The sequence below is a fragment of the Amphiura filiformis genome, chromosome 1, assembly GCF_039555335.1.
Source record: "Amphiura filiformis chromosome 1, Afil_fr2py, whole genome shotgun sequence".
NCBI classification, from domain to species: domain Eukaryota; kingdom Metazoa; phylum Echinodermata; class Ophiuroidea; order Amphilepidida; family Amphiuridae; genus Amphiura; species Amphiura filiformis.
Window position 1 is genome coordinate 40,266,545 of NC_092628.1, and position 14,409 is coordinate 40,280,953.

Below are 14,409 nucleotides of genomic sequence, written 5' to 3' on the forward strand. Positions count from 1 at the left end.
TGCAGTTTTTGGTCAAAACATTTCATGTCAACAAATATCAGGTTATGTAAAGGTTATGAATACGTTTTAAAAAGCTCTCTATATAAAAAAAACACAAAAAAAACCACAACATTTTAAAGCGCTGTCAAAATGTTATTGTAAAATATTTAAGAAATAAAGGGCAATGCCCATCCTTTACAGTCAAATAATTTGTCCGACGCAGTAAAAACGCAACCCATTAAACGTTACTGCCGAGGAGAATTGTAGTACAATTGTAGAGAAAAGTAGAGAATTGTGAAGATATTTTCAATCCAATTTATTTGTAAATTGCCCAAGATGATTGGCTACACATAATACGATACAATTCAAATCGAAGTTTTCCGCGGGAAAGGTAAAAAAAGCATACCCAAGAGTGCGACGGTCATTTTTGCAAAGGTCGCGTTCGTTAATAATTTGACCTTTAACGGAAAACGTGCATGATGGCCCTCCGACTGTCTGTGCACTTCTAATCAAAACAGAAGCATGATACCGCTTAAAGGCAAAATATAACGAAATTGCGCTGCTTACCTACAAAACAACAATTTTGGCTGATTCCATTTAGGCAGAAGTTGGGACATCTGTAAATATTACAAATATGCCAAAAACTTAGGTTTAACAAAAAAAAATCAATTTCATATTATAAAATGCAATTTCGATATTTGAACTTAAATTCAGATGGATTTTATACTAGGCAAAGATCGAAGAATATGAACTGGCACTGTTGAGTTTAACTTGACCTTATAGTTTAATAGCCTAGCTTAGGAACTGCAATTTTCACCTGTTTATTACTGCTTGATTGAAACCAATATGGCAATATGGTAGGTCAAATAAAGCCATAAACAAATCTTAAAGTCGACACCTTTGGCATAGATTATATGGTTATATAACTCACTCTACAACTCGGTCTACAACTCGCCAAAACACAACTCGCCCATACACAGCTCGCCACTGAGTGAGTGATTGAGTGGATGTCAGTATTAACAGTTATATTTTGTGATGGTGTTTATTATTCAGCTGTTACTCTTCCATTCTATTCTACATTCTCATTATTTTAGTGGCCAAGGGGGGGGTAACCAATTTCCTATACACAATTTATATGTGGGGAGGTGTTGGAATAAACGTGTGACTGTGCTCGGAACTGCTGTTTGCATTAAGTATAATTCTAAACCTTAATAAAATATAAAAAGATAATAATAGTACGAGTTCATTGCCAAGAGCAGTGAACCATGGAGTTCTATTATGTTGACTCTACGATTGTCATGATCTGCTTTGACCCAGCATGAACTGTATAAGGAAGTTCAATAAAAAGAAAAATAATAATAAAATATATACGAAGTTGATTTTAACTTGTAATTAAATTGCTGCATGCAGTGAAATAGTTTTATACAATGATATAAGGTTTAGCTCTTAAACCTCCATGCATACGATCTACAACCGAAACCGGAATAACGATGTTACCAGTTATATTCGCCTTGATAACATTTGGTTATATCATGAACATGAATAGTGTTGTATGTCAAGTTGAATACGGTAAGTGCTACATTGGCATAATATATTAATAGTCATTAACGTAAAATCACTTGATTTTACATCCGCCATGCATATATCTGCACCAGCTTGACTATATTATGGACGTCTACTGATACATTTAAGAACAGACTTAATCTAGTGAAATAATATATAAGTTATCTTACACAGAAATGTGATTTTCAAAATCAATGCTGTTGATGAGATGATATGACGATATCAATTTATCTACTCATTTTCCCAGGTCAATAATTAACAAACGAGATTTTGATTCATTTAGATGTATTAATTGTAATTGGACTAAAAACAACAGACATGTGAGACAATTAATTATGTGGTGGTCATGTTATATACCAAAGGGTGCGGGTATAAGTGGGCCCGCCATGGACGAAAAAGATAACAGACCGCGTACAAACAGTCAAAGTCAGCAGCATCCGATAATGAGGGCCGGTTATTGTTCCATGAAATGCGACAGGCAAAACTGGTACGCACGTACCGCATATTTTTACGGTCTATCGCGTAATCGCGGATGCACGCAACGCTGTATCGCGTATACGCAAAGGCATGCAACGCTGGCGTGATTGTTAGACACGGGACGATCGAACAATCGGCCCCCATGAATATGCAAGAATTCACAGCATACAATACACGGGACTTTGACTGTTGATACATGGTCTGTAGTAGTCCGAGGAGCTCGCCAATCAATGTAGTTATCTTTTCAGATGTATGAAACACGGTGTTTAATTAGTAAGAGACCAATGCTAATGTTTGGTGACCAAATCTTTTTAACAATGGTTTGAAAGTGTTTTTGAAGTTGATACTTTTTTGAAGACCCGGATGAAATACTGAATCTTGCACGATTTACCTTTTCTTTATTTTGATCATTCTTATCATTGCAATTAAATCTAGATTTTCGCCCAGAAATTAGATATCAAAATTAAATAATCAAAAAAAGCCATGTTTTTTAATCTTTTTCTTCTATTGCATAATTCTATTGATTTGAAATGAATTGTCAACATTTCAAGATAGAGACGTACGTCTTGTCGAGGGCAAAGAATGGGAAGGTAGAATAGAGGTGTATTATGACGGGGGATGGCGAGTGGTGTGTTATGACACTGACAGTGACTCGGATAGGAAATGGAGCGATCGCGCAGCGTGGGTAGCTTGTCGGCAGTTGGGCTATCCTGGCGGAAGGGCAACTTCAGTCACTGGATATTCTAATACCGGAAGCAGGAAATTCAGTGACGTGAGATGTGAGGACGGTAAGCTTTTTTCTGGAAGATTCATTTTTAATTAACCCTTAAAATACCACATTCATTAATAATGCAACAAAGACCTTGACAAAAGAGCGTAATAACTTGATACACCTTTGTCCATATTTATTTTATGTACTTTTTGCCTTATCATAATTTTAATTTTTTAGATGCGGATAGCCTTCAAGACTGTACACTTGAGTATCAAGAGACAGATTGTAGAGACGACAAACAAGCAGGCGTCATTTGCTATAATGGTAAGAGTATTTGGTTTACTTAAAAATATATTCTGTCCCCAAAAATGGTGCAATCCCAAAACAACTGAAAGCCCGAACATTTCTACTTATTTTTGTGATTTATCAAAGCTTTCAAAGACTTTTAAATAAGCATTCGGCAAAACTTGCCACCTAGCTCCTTGCGAGCTTATTAATAATTCTTTCGGGAGATCAATGCAGTATTTTGTCATTCTTGAAAAGTATTTTCAACCCCATTGATTGAAGAAAACTTGTGCAAGATTTACATTGCTATATGTGGCATAGGGTGATTCAGAAATACTTAAATACATGTAATTTCATGAAATTAAGATAACCTTTAGAGGGTGCACCCGGGTTTTGTATGTGAAATATGTAAGGAGTTTTGGTCATTTTTACTCAACCACCAGGGAATGAAATTTGACTTATTCAAATATGCCATAAAACTGTTAGTCTTGAGTATTCATGATATGGAACGCTATTTCACACGCCACTGGAGACAAGCAAACTTGCTCCATCCGTCGACACCGCCATGACTGCGTTTACATAGCTCGCTCAGGACATAAATAAACGTTTTTACATGTCGAAAAACACATATTCAAAATAACTTCGCTGCTAAATATGTAATACATACTTTAAATTAGGTAATATAACTGATATACTTCCCGAATAATTTTACCTAGCGACTTCCAGAACAGCTCAGAACTGTCACTCCTACTGCGCACCTGATGTAGGCTCGATCACCGATCTAGTGATCGCTATAGTAGTTTCAGCACTCCAAAAAGCTATGACATCAGTAGACTTACCAACCCCTGATTGCAAACGAGTTCAGAGCATTGGTGGTACTATTGAATCCCTGCTTCAACTGGAGGATAATGATCATGTGGGCTAAATTCAGAGACATCACAAACAAAAATCACAGTTGGTAAAAATCAGTTGGTATAAGGAGATCTCTCGTCAAGTGAAGGGATTACCCAAAGAACTCAGGAAAATGTGCCATTTGAGAGGAAAGGCCTAACTCTTGTTGTTATACAACCCCTCAGCTCCAAAAAAGAACCACTATCGGAAGCTGAACAAAGAGGTCCAATATCAAGTGAAACAGTTGAAAACAAAGCTTCTTGAAAAGACGTTCAAGAAATGGAAAAGCATATGCAAAGAAGCCACTATCTTTTCAAGAACATGACGAAAGTTACAAAGCTGGCAGGTGATAAAGCCAAAGAGCAATCTGCAGCCAAAGACAAACATAAATGAAATGGCATTTTTTCTTGACAACAGCAAGTGAATTTGTTATTCACTACAATATTTCGTCCTTCACATAGAAGGACTTCGATCGTCTGGTAATGATCATCTGATCCCGTGAAACTGGGTTCCGGTGTTGTTTAGTCTATTTTCTAGTCTTTAAAAGCGGGTCGTATACTTGGCTTAAGAAATATGTGCCCTCCTCTCTGTTTAAGGTCTTGATCCCCTTTCTTCTTATCCCCATGGCTTCTGGAACTTCTCTAGACTTTTTGTTATGCTCCCGCCCGAGGATCTTTGACTTATCATAATTTATTATATTGTTGGTCCGGGCGACATGATCATAAATTGCTGATTTTGCCTGTTCTCTTTCTAATAACTTGCGTTCAGGGCGAGTGTTTTGTATTCTGCCATTCTAGTTCCAAACATACGATAAGTTTTAGCATCCGAGTTCCATATTTTGTCTTTGTTTTGTTTTTGTTTGTTTTTTCATTCTCACGTTTGTCTTTTGGGTAGACTAAAATCCGTCCGAGGGTTTGATGCGCAACAGAGAGTTTTGTTCAACATGGATATCCTGTGACTTTCGTGAAAAAGTAAAAACAAAACGGTGGTTCCTTTTTAGCATATTTAGTTGAACGTCAAATAACTATTCTTACAAAATGTACAATTTGTTCATGTGTTTGTTATGTACTTATTTATTTCAGGTGAAGGAGCATGTGATGTTGATAGTTATATACCCTTCCAAAATTCCTGCTACAAATTGAGCAATGAGCGTCTCAATAGACCAGACGCTATGTCAGCTTGTGCGAGTGACGGTGGTCATCTGGCAGACATAACATCAATGGAAGAACAAGAGTTTATTGTCAGCATACTTAAGGCATCTGGTGCGGGAGATGCTTGGTTTGGATTGCTTCAATATAAGTTTATATGGTCAGATAGATCTCCTTTATTACCCAAGACGTGGCATGATATATACACGAATGAAGATGCTATTTGCATGTACCTACGAGAAGAGTCTGGATATGATTGGCATGATAGATTGTGCGTCGATTACAGATACAAGTATAAATCTGTGTGTGAATTTCAAGGTAAATCAGCAATGGCAGGGGCGTACTACCATGTAGTGGCAGAGGGTAGAGACTGCACTCGGAAAATAATTTGGGTGAAATCGGGACAAATATAATAAAACCGAATGAAACTAGGTGTTATAATAAATTGTATTGGATGGTGGTAGTAATCAAAGTCGGTAAACTTATTTGCTATTAATATAATTATTCCTTTCAAGTGGAATGCCAACTGAATATTTTCAAGATATCTACCTTTTAATTTGTTAATAACACATTGTTAATTATTTCAGCTGAGGGAAAGTGTCCTAATGCCTTCGAAAATTCCTGCTACAAAGTGCTTGATGAGAGTCTCACTAGAACAGAGGCTCATAGAGCTTGTACAAGTGATGATGGACATCTAGCAGATATAACATCATTGGAAGAACAAGAATTTATTGTCAGCATACTTAAGGCATCTGGTGGCGGATATGCTTGGTTTGGATTACTTAAAGATCCAGATGCTGAGGCAACGTTTGCATGGTCAGATGGATCACCTTTAAAACATAACGAGACATGGCAGGATATAGATACCAATGAAAACACTATTTGCATGCGATTAAGGGAAGACTCTGGTTGGCATGATAGGAAGTGCGATAGAGAGTTTAAGTTTGTATGTGAAATTGAAGGTAAATATACATCTGGTGGTGGTGATGTTTGGTTTGGAGTTTGTAATGTCAGTCTTGAGCATCTGTAATACTCGAAACATGGCATACACCGATGGCAGGGCTGTTTGTTCGAATAAGTACATGTACAATCGTGTATAATAAGCTTCACATATCCTCGGTCTTTTCGTCTTATAATTAATAATTTTATAATTATTTCAATGCCAGACAGGAAACCATGGAATCATTAAACCCAAGCTCCTACTAACGTGTGTTCCAATAGGGGTCAAAGGTCATGTAGAATTATTCCAGGTCAATTTACATTGCTAATCCTTCTGTCAATTACATGCGTTAACCACCACACTTGGCCACAAGAAGCACTAAACCAAGCTCCTAGATTTTGTTACAATAAAATGTAACCTTAGTTACGGAGATATGGTCAGAAACGTGACAAAGGTGCATTTTTACTAAACATGCTAAAAACAGTTAAGATTGTCCAATTTTAATGAGTTTGTTGTCTAGTTATATGTTTTCTGGAATGACAAATTTAACTGAACAACTGGAAAAATTCAAATGGTCGCCTTGACCTTGAAATATCAAAATGGCCACCAAAAATGCATAAAATCAGGTAATGTGGTTTGAGGTTAAAGCCATATTATAACATTTGCTGAGGAAGACGCCCTCACTGAATTTTTAAAATTCCCTTTTTTACACAATTAAATTGTACTTTATTAAATCAATATACCCTGCAAAAATCAAGACTCTAGGTGCTGTAGTTTTGTCAAAATCCGAGATTTTGAATAAAACCCGGGAACCGGCGCTTTATTATTACGATGGAATTATTAGTCGAACGCATACACGATGTTCATAACACACAGTACGTACACGGCGTGCGGGACGGTGTTATACACAACAAAGGGTCGTACCACAACATGACCGAAGGAGTGGTACGTATTGGCGACATGTGCGCTGGTAGTAAATTCCAATTTTCTTTGCTTTGCCGTAGTTGTTCGGCTCAAAATAAAAGGAGATATATCTGACAGTAAAAGCTAACATTTTATGGCAAAGAAATGCTAATCTATTTTGTTTGAAAATGTTATAATATGGCTTTAATATTATGATGAATCATGAGCCATCAGAGTGACCACTAATTATGTAGGTTTGAATGCAAAATCTTAAAATCGGCATCCTATAACCAGGGACAGGCGATTTGCGCGAAAAAAAAGCAAATTGCGCGGAGATTGCGCGGAACTGTATTTCAGTGCAAATTATGTATCCCTGCCCATAGGAAAAAAATAGCCAATTGCGCGGAGATTGCGCGGAAAAAAAGTTCCGCGCAAATCGCCTGTCCCTGCCTATAACTTCCAGCTTGCGGTGGACAAATTTATCATTTAATCATTTATCATTTTACCTCTGTTTTTCCTTAATTGACCCTACCCAAAATGCTTGACACTTTGAAGAGGGTAGCCCAAGCCAATTTTGTTCAGTACCCTATAGGCATGCTTAAAATACTTTCAAACATTTGCCCCAAAGATTTGGTCACGGGGTGTTCATATTTTTCGGGTCAAAGTTTGTTAAGGGGTCACACCACGGTTGTGTTCGTGATCTTAGTGGTTCAAGAAAATAGTATAGCTCATTGTTTGATTCCAAATTGACTCTTGTAAATGTGTAATGAAATGGCTACCAATTTTAAATGTCATTCCTTCTGTAACAAGCAGAATACTGGGGCAGATAATATTGTTTTAGGAATGGCTTAAACATGATTGATAAATCAATTAAAATTGTTATTATTTGTTTTAATATGAACAAATAGCAATAGAAAGATAAAGTTTAAAAATTATATTATTGCATGTAGTACAAGTATAACGATTTTCTGATTTAACCAATGACCGATAGTGTCTTTAAGAAATTAATATTTGGTTCCAGAAATGTCAGAAATGTAAAATACCCCTATAAGATTCAAACTCTCGAGAATTCCCATGTAATAATATGAAAATTGAAAATATGAAAACTGTTTTTAGATACTGATAGGCAATAGCAAAAGTTAACGTTAACTTTTTATATACCGTTTATTATTATGTTTATTATAGAGACACCAACACAATCAAATTCTGCTGGACAAGGTGGTGGAAATACAGGTAAAAATAAATAATTTTAATGATGACAGACACATATCAAGACACATGACAAATTTAACTGAACAACTGGAAAAATTCAAATGGTCGCCTTGACCTTGAAATATCAAAATGGCAACCAAAAATGCATAAAATCAGGTAATGTGGTTTGAGGTTAAAGCCATATTATAACATTTGCTGAGGAAGACGCCCTCACTGAATTTTTAAAATTCCTTTTTTTACACAACTAAATTGTACTTTATTAAATCAATATACCCTGCAAAAATCAAGACTCTAGGTGCTGTAGTTTGGTCAAAATCCGAGATTTTGAATAAAACACGGCCGGCGCTTTATTATTACGATGGAATTATTAGTCGAACGCATACACGATGTTCATAACACACAGTATGTACACGGCGTGCGGGACGGTGTTATACACAACAAAGGGTCGTACCACAACATGACCGAAGGAGTGGTACCAATTTTCTTTGCTTTGCCGTAGTTGTTCGGCTCAAAAATAAAAGGGGATATGTCTGACAGTAAAAGCTAACATTTTATGGCAAAGAAATGCTAATCTATTTTGTTTGAAAATGTTATAATATGGCTTTAATATTATGATGAATCATGAGCCATCAGAGTGACCACTAATTATGTAGGTTTGAATGCAAAATCTTAAAATCGGCATCCTATAACCAGGGACAGGCGATTTGCGCGAAAAAAAGCAAATTGCGCGGAGATTGCGCGGAACTGTATTTCAGTGCAAATCATGTATCCCTGCCCATAGGAAAAAAATAGCCAATCGCCTGTCCCTGCCTATAACTTACAGCTTGCGGTGGACAAATTTATCATTTAATCATTTATCATTTTACCTCTGTTTTTCCTTAATTGACCCTACCCAAAATGCTTGACACTTTGAAGAGGGTAACCCAAGTCAAATTTGTTCAGTACCCTATAGGCATGCTTAAAATACTTTCAAACATTTGTCCCAAAGATGTGGTCACGGGGTGTTCATATTTTTCGGGTCAAAGTTTGTTAAGGGGTCACACCACGGTTGTGTTCGTGATCTTAGTGGTTCAAGAAAATAGTATAGCTCATTGTTTGATTCCAAATTGACTCTTGTAAATGTGTAATGAAATGGCTACCAATTTTAAATGTCATTCCTTCTGTAACAAGCAGAATACTGGGGCAGATAATATTGTTTTACGAATGGCTTAAACATGATTGATAAATCAATAAAAATTGTTATTATTTGTTTTAATATGAAAAAATAGCAATAGAAAGATCAAGTTTAAAAATGTAGTACAAGTATAACGATTTTCTGATTTAACGAATGACCGATAGTGTCTTTAAGAAATTAATATTTGGTTCCAGAAATGTCAGAAATGTAATATACCCCTATAAGATTCAAACTCTCGAGAATTCGCATGTAATAATATGAACATTGAAAATATGAAAACTGTTTTTAGATACTGATAGGCAATAGCAAAAGTTAACGTTAACTTTTTATATACCGTTTATTATTATGTTTATTATAGAGACACCAACACAATCAAATTCTGCTGGACAAGGTGGTGGAAATACAGGTAAAAATAAATAATTTTAATGATGACAGACACATATCGAGACACATGACAAATTTAACTGAACAACTGGAAAAATTCAAATGGTCGCCTTGACCTTGAAATATCAAAATGGCCACCAAAAATGCATAAAATCAGGTAATGTGGTTTGAGGTTAAAGCCATATTATAACATTTGCTGAGGAAGACGCCCTCACTGAATTTTTAAAATTCCTTTTTTACACAATTAAATTGTACTTTATTAAATCAATATACCCTGCAAAAATCAAGACTCTAGGTGCTGTAGTTTTGTCAAAATCCGAGATTTTGAATAAAACCCGGGAACCGGCGCTTTATTATTACGATGGAATTATTAGTCGAACGCATACACGATGTTCATAACACACAGTATGTACACGGCGTGCGGGACGGTGTTATACACAACAAAGGGTCGTACCACAACATGACCGAAGGAGTGGTACCAATTTTCTTTGCTTTGCCGTAGTTGTTCGGCTCAAAAATAAAAGGGGATATGTCTGACAGTAAAAGCTAACATTTTATGGCAAAGAAATGCTAATCTATTTTGTTTGAAAATGTTATAATATGGCTTTAATATTATGATGAATCATGAGCCATCAGAGTGACCACTAATTATGTAGGTTTGAATGCAAAATCTTAAAATCGGCATCCTATAACCAGGGACAGGCGATTTGCGCGAAAAAAAGCAAATTGCGCGGAGATTGCGCGGAACTGTATTTCAGTGCAAATCATGTATCCCTGCCCATAGGAAAAAATAGCCAATCGCCTGTCCCTGCCTATAACTTACAGCTTGCGGTGGACAAATTTATCATTTAATCATTTATCATTTTACCTCTGTTTTTCCTTAATTGACCCTACCCAAAATGCTTGACACTTTGAAGAGGGTAACCCAAGTCAAATTTGTTCAGTACCCTATAGGCATGCTTAAAATACTTTCAAACATTTGTCCCAAAGATGTGGTCACGGGGTGTTCATATTTTTCGGGTCAAAGTTTGTTAAGGGGTCACACCACGGTTGTGTTCGTGATCTTAGTGGTTCAAGAAAATAGTATAGCTCATTGTTTGATTCCAAATTGACTCTTGTAAATGTGTAATGAAATGGCTACCAATTTTAAATGTCATTCCTTCTGTAACAAGCAGAATACTGGGGCAGATAATATTGTTTTACGAATGGCTTAAACATGATTGATAAATCAATAAAAATTGTTATTATTTGTTTTAATATGAAAAAATAGCAATAGAAAGATCAAGTTTAAAAATGTAGTACAAGTATAACGATTTTCTGATTTAACGAATGACCGATAGTGTCTTTAAGAAATTAATATTTGGTTCCAGAAATGTCAGAAATGTAATATACCCCTATAAGATTCAAACTCTCGAGAATTCGCATGTAATAATATGAAAATTGAAAATATGAAAACTGTTTTTAGATACTGATAGGCAATAGCAAAAGTTAACGTTAACTTTTTATATGCCGTTTATTATTATGTTTATTATAGAGACACCAACACAATCAAATTCTGCTGGACAAGGTGGTGGAAATACAGGTAAAAATAAATAATTTTAATGATGACAGACACATATCGAGTGCGATATTGTGAAAAATATTCAATGGATGGTGTTAGTTGTCTCGCCATAACCATAATAACGCATGTTGATGCTATAGTGATTGTGTCTCTTTTTCATAGACCTGCACGATAGCTCATGATATAGTAATTTATGTCATGCAAATAGATGTCCACTCATGGTTCACATAACAATGTATGTTACATTATATGATTATGACATAATAAATTTCTCTTTTTTTTTTTGCGGAATGTAGTTTTATTCATTTGTTGTGGTATAAATGACATCAATGAATGTATTTACAGCAAGGTATATTTGCCACTTCAACTGTCCCATCGTTTAAATTTACACATCTTAAGAGCGCCACCAACTCAGTTCAATCAATTTTGCTACACAAAGACACGAAAGTGGCCCAAGCTGTTTTAAGACTACTTTACACAATTGGCCATATCTTTGCTTGTATACCAATACAACAATAAGTTGCATGTTCGCCTAATAATATATATGTTCTAAATTGTCAGATGTGTTTTGTAGTTAATAATTCAAGTACGTATTTCCTCTCACTTTTCTTTTTGTATACAGCTGCCATTGCAGGAAGTGTTGTTGGTGTTTTACTTTTGGTCATCTTGACATTGATAATTGCTTTATTTCTCTACAAGTAAGTTACACAAGGTTGTTGTTAAACGATATGATAATCATTGGTCCTGAAAGCAGACGGCTAGTTTTCGCACTTTTCGTATTTTAACAGGCAAATAATAGATAGGAAAAGTGATTTTTTACAGGGGAACTGTTTTTGAAGGCCTGCCCAATTTGGGGAAACATGCGTTGATTGTATATCTGTGAAGAATATTTCATTATACAATGGCGAAGACAAACATTACAAAAAAACATCCATGCAAGTGTTCTTGCTTGCTGCTCTCGCATCAGGTTGAACCATGTTTGAAATGTGCATGGAAAAACATGGACACAAAACAAAACGTTTGACAGAAAACGTGTAAATTTTATAACATCCAGAATAACATTCTAACACAATGTTACTAAGTGACAAAATATTTTGCAAAAATGTTTGCCCCAAAATAGTTAGTACTACCATTTGGACAACATTTGTAAAATGATGTTGTAGTATTTTTTTCATTTAAAACGTTTTAAATCACTATATATTTATGACCTTTATATAACCCAACATTTGAATGTTATTAAAACGTTTTGACCAAAACCAACACGTTTATAACGTTTAAAAAACATTTTTGTGTTTGCTGGGGAAGTTTTGTACATTGAGTAGGGAAAGATATTTGGTAAGCCAACCCCAGGAACACCCCTAAATTTGTCCATTGTCTTAACATTTCTTATCTCTTTCCTGTCTAGGCGTAGCAAGAAAGGAACTATAGGTAAACCAGAGTCTGACAAAGCACGATCAGATAACAACAACCCAACATACGAACTAGATGCCCAACCTGACAACGACTATAACTGTGTTGATGATGCCCAAGCTGACAACGAATACAACTATGTTGATGCTAACCATCTGCGTTCCACAGGTGATCCTGTGTCTGATGGCAATAATAATGACAATACCTATTCTTATGCTCAGACACCTGTTGGGGTTGGCCTGCGTCCATCAGCACCAGAAGAGCAACCAAAGGAAGAAGGCTGGATGGAAAACACAATTTATTCTGCTTCAGATGATGTTGGTGATCCAAATGCCCAAGAAGAAGGATGGGCTGATAACACCGTTTATGGGGATTGAAGCTGTATGTCCCGATTAACAGCTTAGCCCCCTCTTTATTTTACCTCGTTAAAATGCAGATTTCGGTATCAGAAGAACCCCAGTACAGTTACATTTTAGACCCGATTTCGTTAACAAAAACATGGTTTTGTGTTGTCATCACTCAGAACGCTAATCACTCGCTGGCTATTGTTATACAATTCGCACTCAGTTATTTAAAGCAATAATGTGTGATTTGCATAAAGAATGGATTCTTATTTAAATCTTTGTTTTCACTGATCACGTTATCCCCTTTTAATTTCGAGCCAAACAAATGAGGTATAATGAAGAAAATTGCGATTTCATTCCAACGCCGAGAATGCGTATACTACGCTCGCCGATCGTATTACATGTAACTGCACGGAGCATCGCGCTCGACGTGTGTACATACAAGCTGACATCCACGGTACATGTTAGGAAGAACTCTGAATTAAACCTGGTCGACCCGGTTTTAAGGGCCAGGGTATGAACGTTTGGACAGTATTTATTTTGGGACATTAGAGCACATCAGACATATCGAATTGCATTCTGAATACGAAGAATGTCATTCTGATATCAAATAATTTTGATTTTTGAAATTCGCAATTTAATACACATTTTATGGCAAATCATTAAAATTGATTTTTTTGATATTTAACAGTACTTGAAGTAAACTTTATAAATCTGATGATTTATACTTAAAGTGTATGTAGGTGGGATGAAAAGCCGACGATCCTCCTGCTACATACACTTTAAGAATATATCATTAGATTTATATAATTTACTTCGAGGACTGTTATATATCAAAAATTTGAAAAATATCAAATTTTTATAATTTGTCATAAAATTTGTATTATATTGTGATTTTAAAAAAATGAAAATTATTTGATATCAGAAAGACATGCTTCGTATTCAGAATGCAATTCGATAGGTCTGAGGTGCTCTCATGTCCCACAAAAAATACTGTCGAAACGCAATAAACGCTCATTTTGGATCCCTTAATACAAAAAGTTAAATTTTACTTTTTACGTGGTATTTTAGAATACAAAGCAAATCACACATTATGGCTTTAATTAGGTACTGCACCGATCGAATTCGGTGTTAATATGAGCGAAATTGTGAGCTTCACCTTTTCACTCTAAAATACAATTTTCAGCCAAATAAAAAGCGATAATTTTCATTCTTTCAGTAAATATCAGAAAAAACCCATTATGGTTGATACTATATATTATTTCAAATCCTAGTCTTAAACTTGGGTATGAAATTTAGTCGTCTAGTGTATGATTTCCGATTTTGACAAGCCTGAACTTCTCCCGTGAGCCGGGGGGGGGGGGTAATTTTTTAAAGATTTTCACAGGCGGTGATGGAAGCGATATCGCCAATTTTGAGGTCGCCA

At 35.7% G+C, this 14,409-nt stretch overlaps 1 protein-coding gene across 1 annotated transcript; it reads left to right on the forward strand.

Annotated features, from left to right (window-relative positions):
- Window positions 1-1,357: 1,357 nt before the first annotated feature.
- Window positions 1,358-13,534, forward strand: LOC140166236 (macrophage mannose receptor 1-like). Its single transcript, XM_072189641.1, has 8 exons — window positions 1,358-1,548; window positions 2,571-2,807; window positions 2,969-3,055; window positions 4,990-5,373; window positions 5,643-6,017; window positions 11,203-11,250; window positions 11,852-11,927; window positions 12,635-13,534. The coding sequence occupies exons 1-8, from the start codon at window positions 1,470-1,472 to the stop codon at window positions 13,014-13,016; spliced, it is 1,668 nt and encodes a 555-aa protein (XP_072045742.1). The 5' UTR covers window positions 1,358-1,469; the 3' UTR covers window positions 13,017-13,534.
- The last annotated feature ends 875 nt before the right edge of the window (window positions 13,535-14,409 follow it).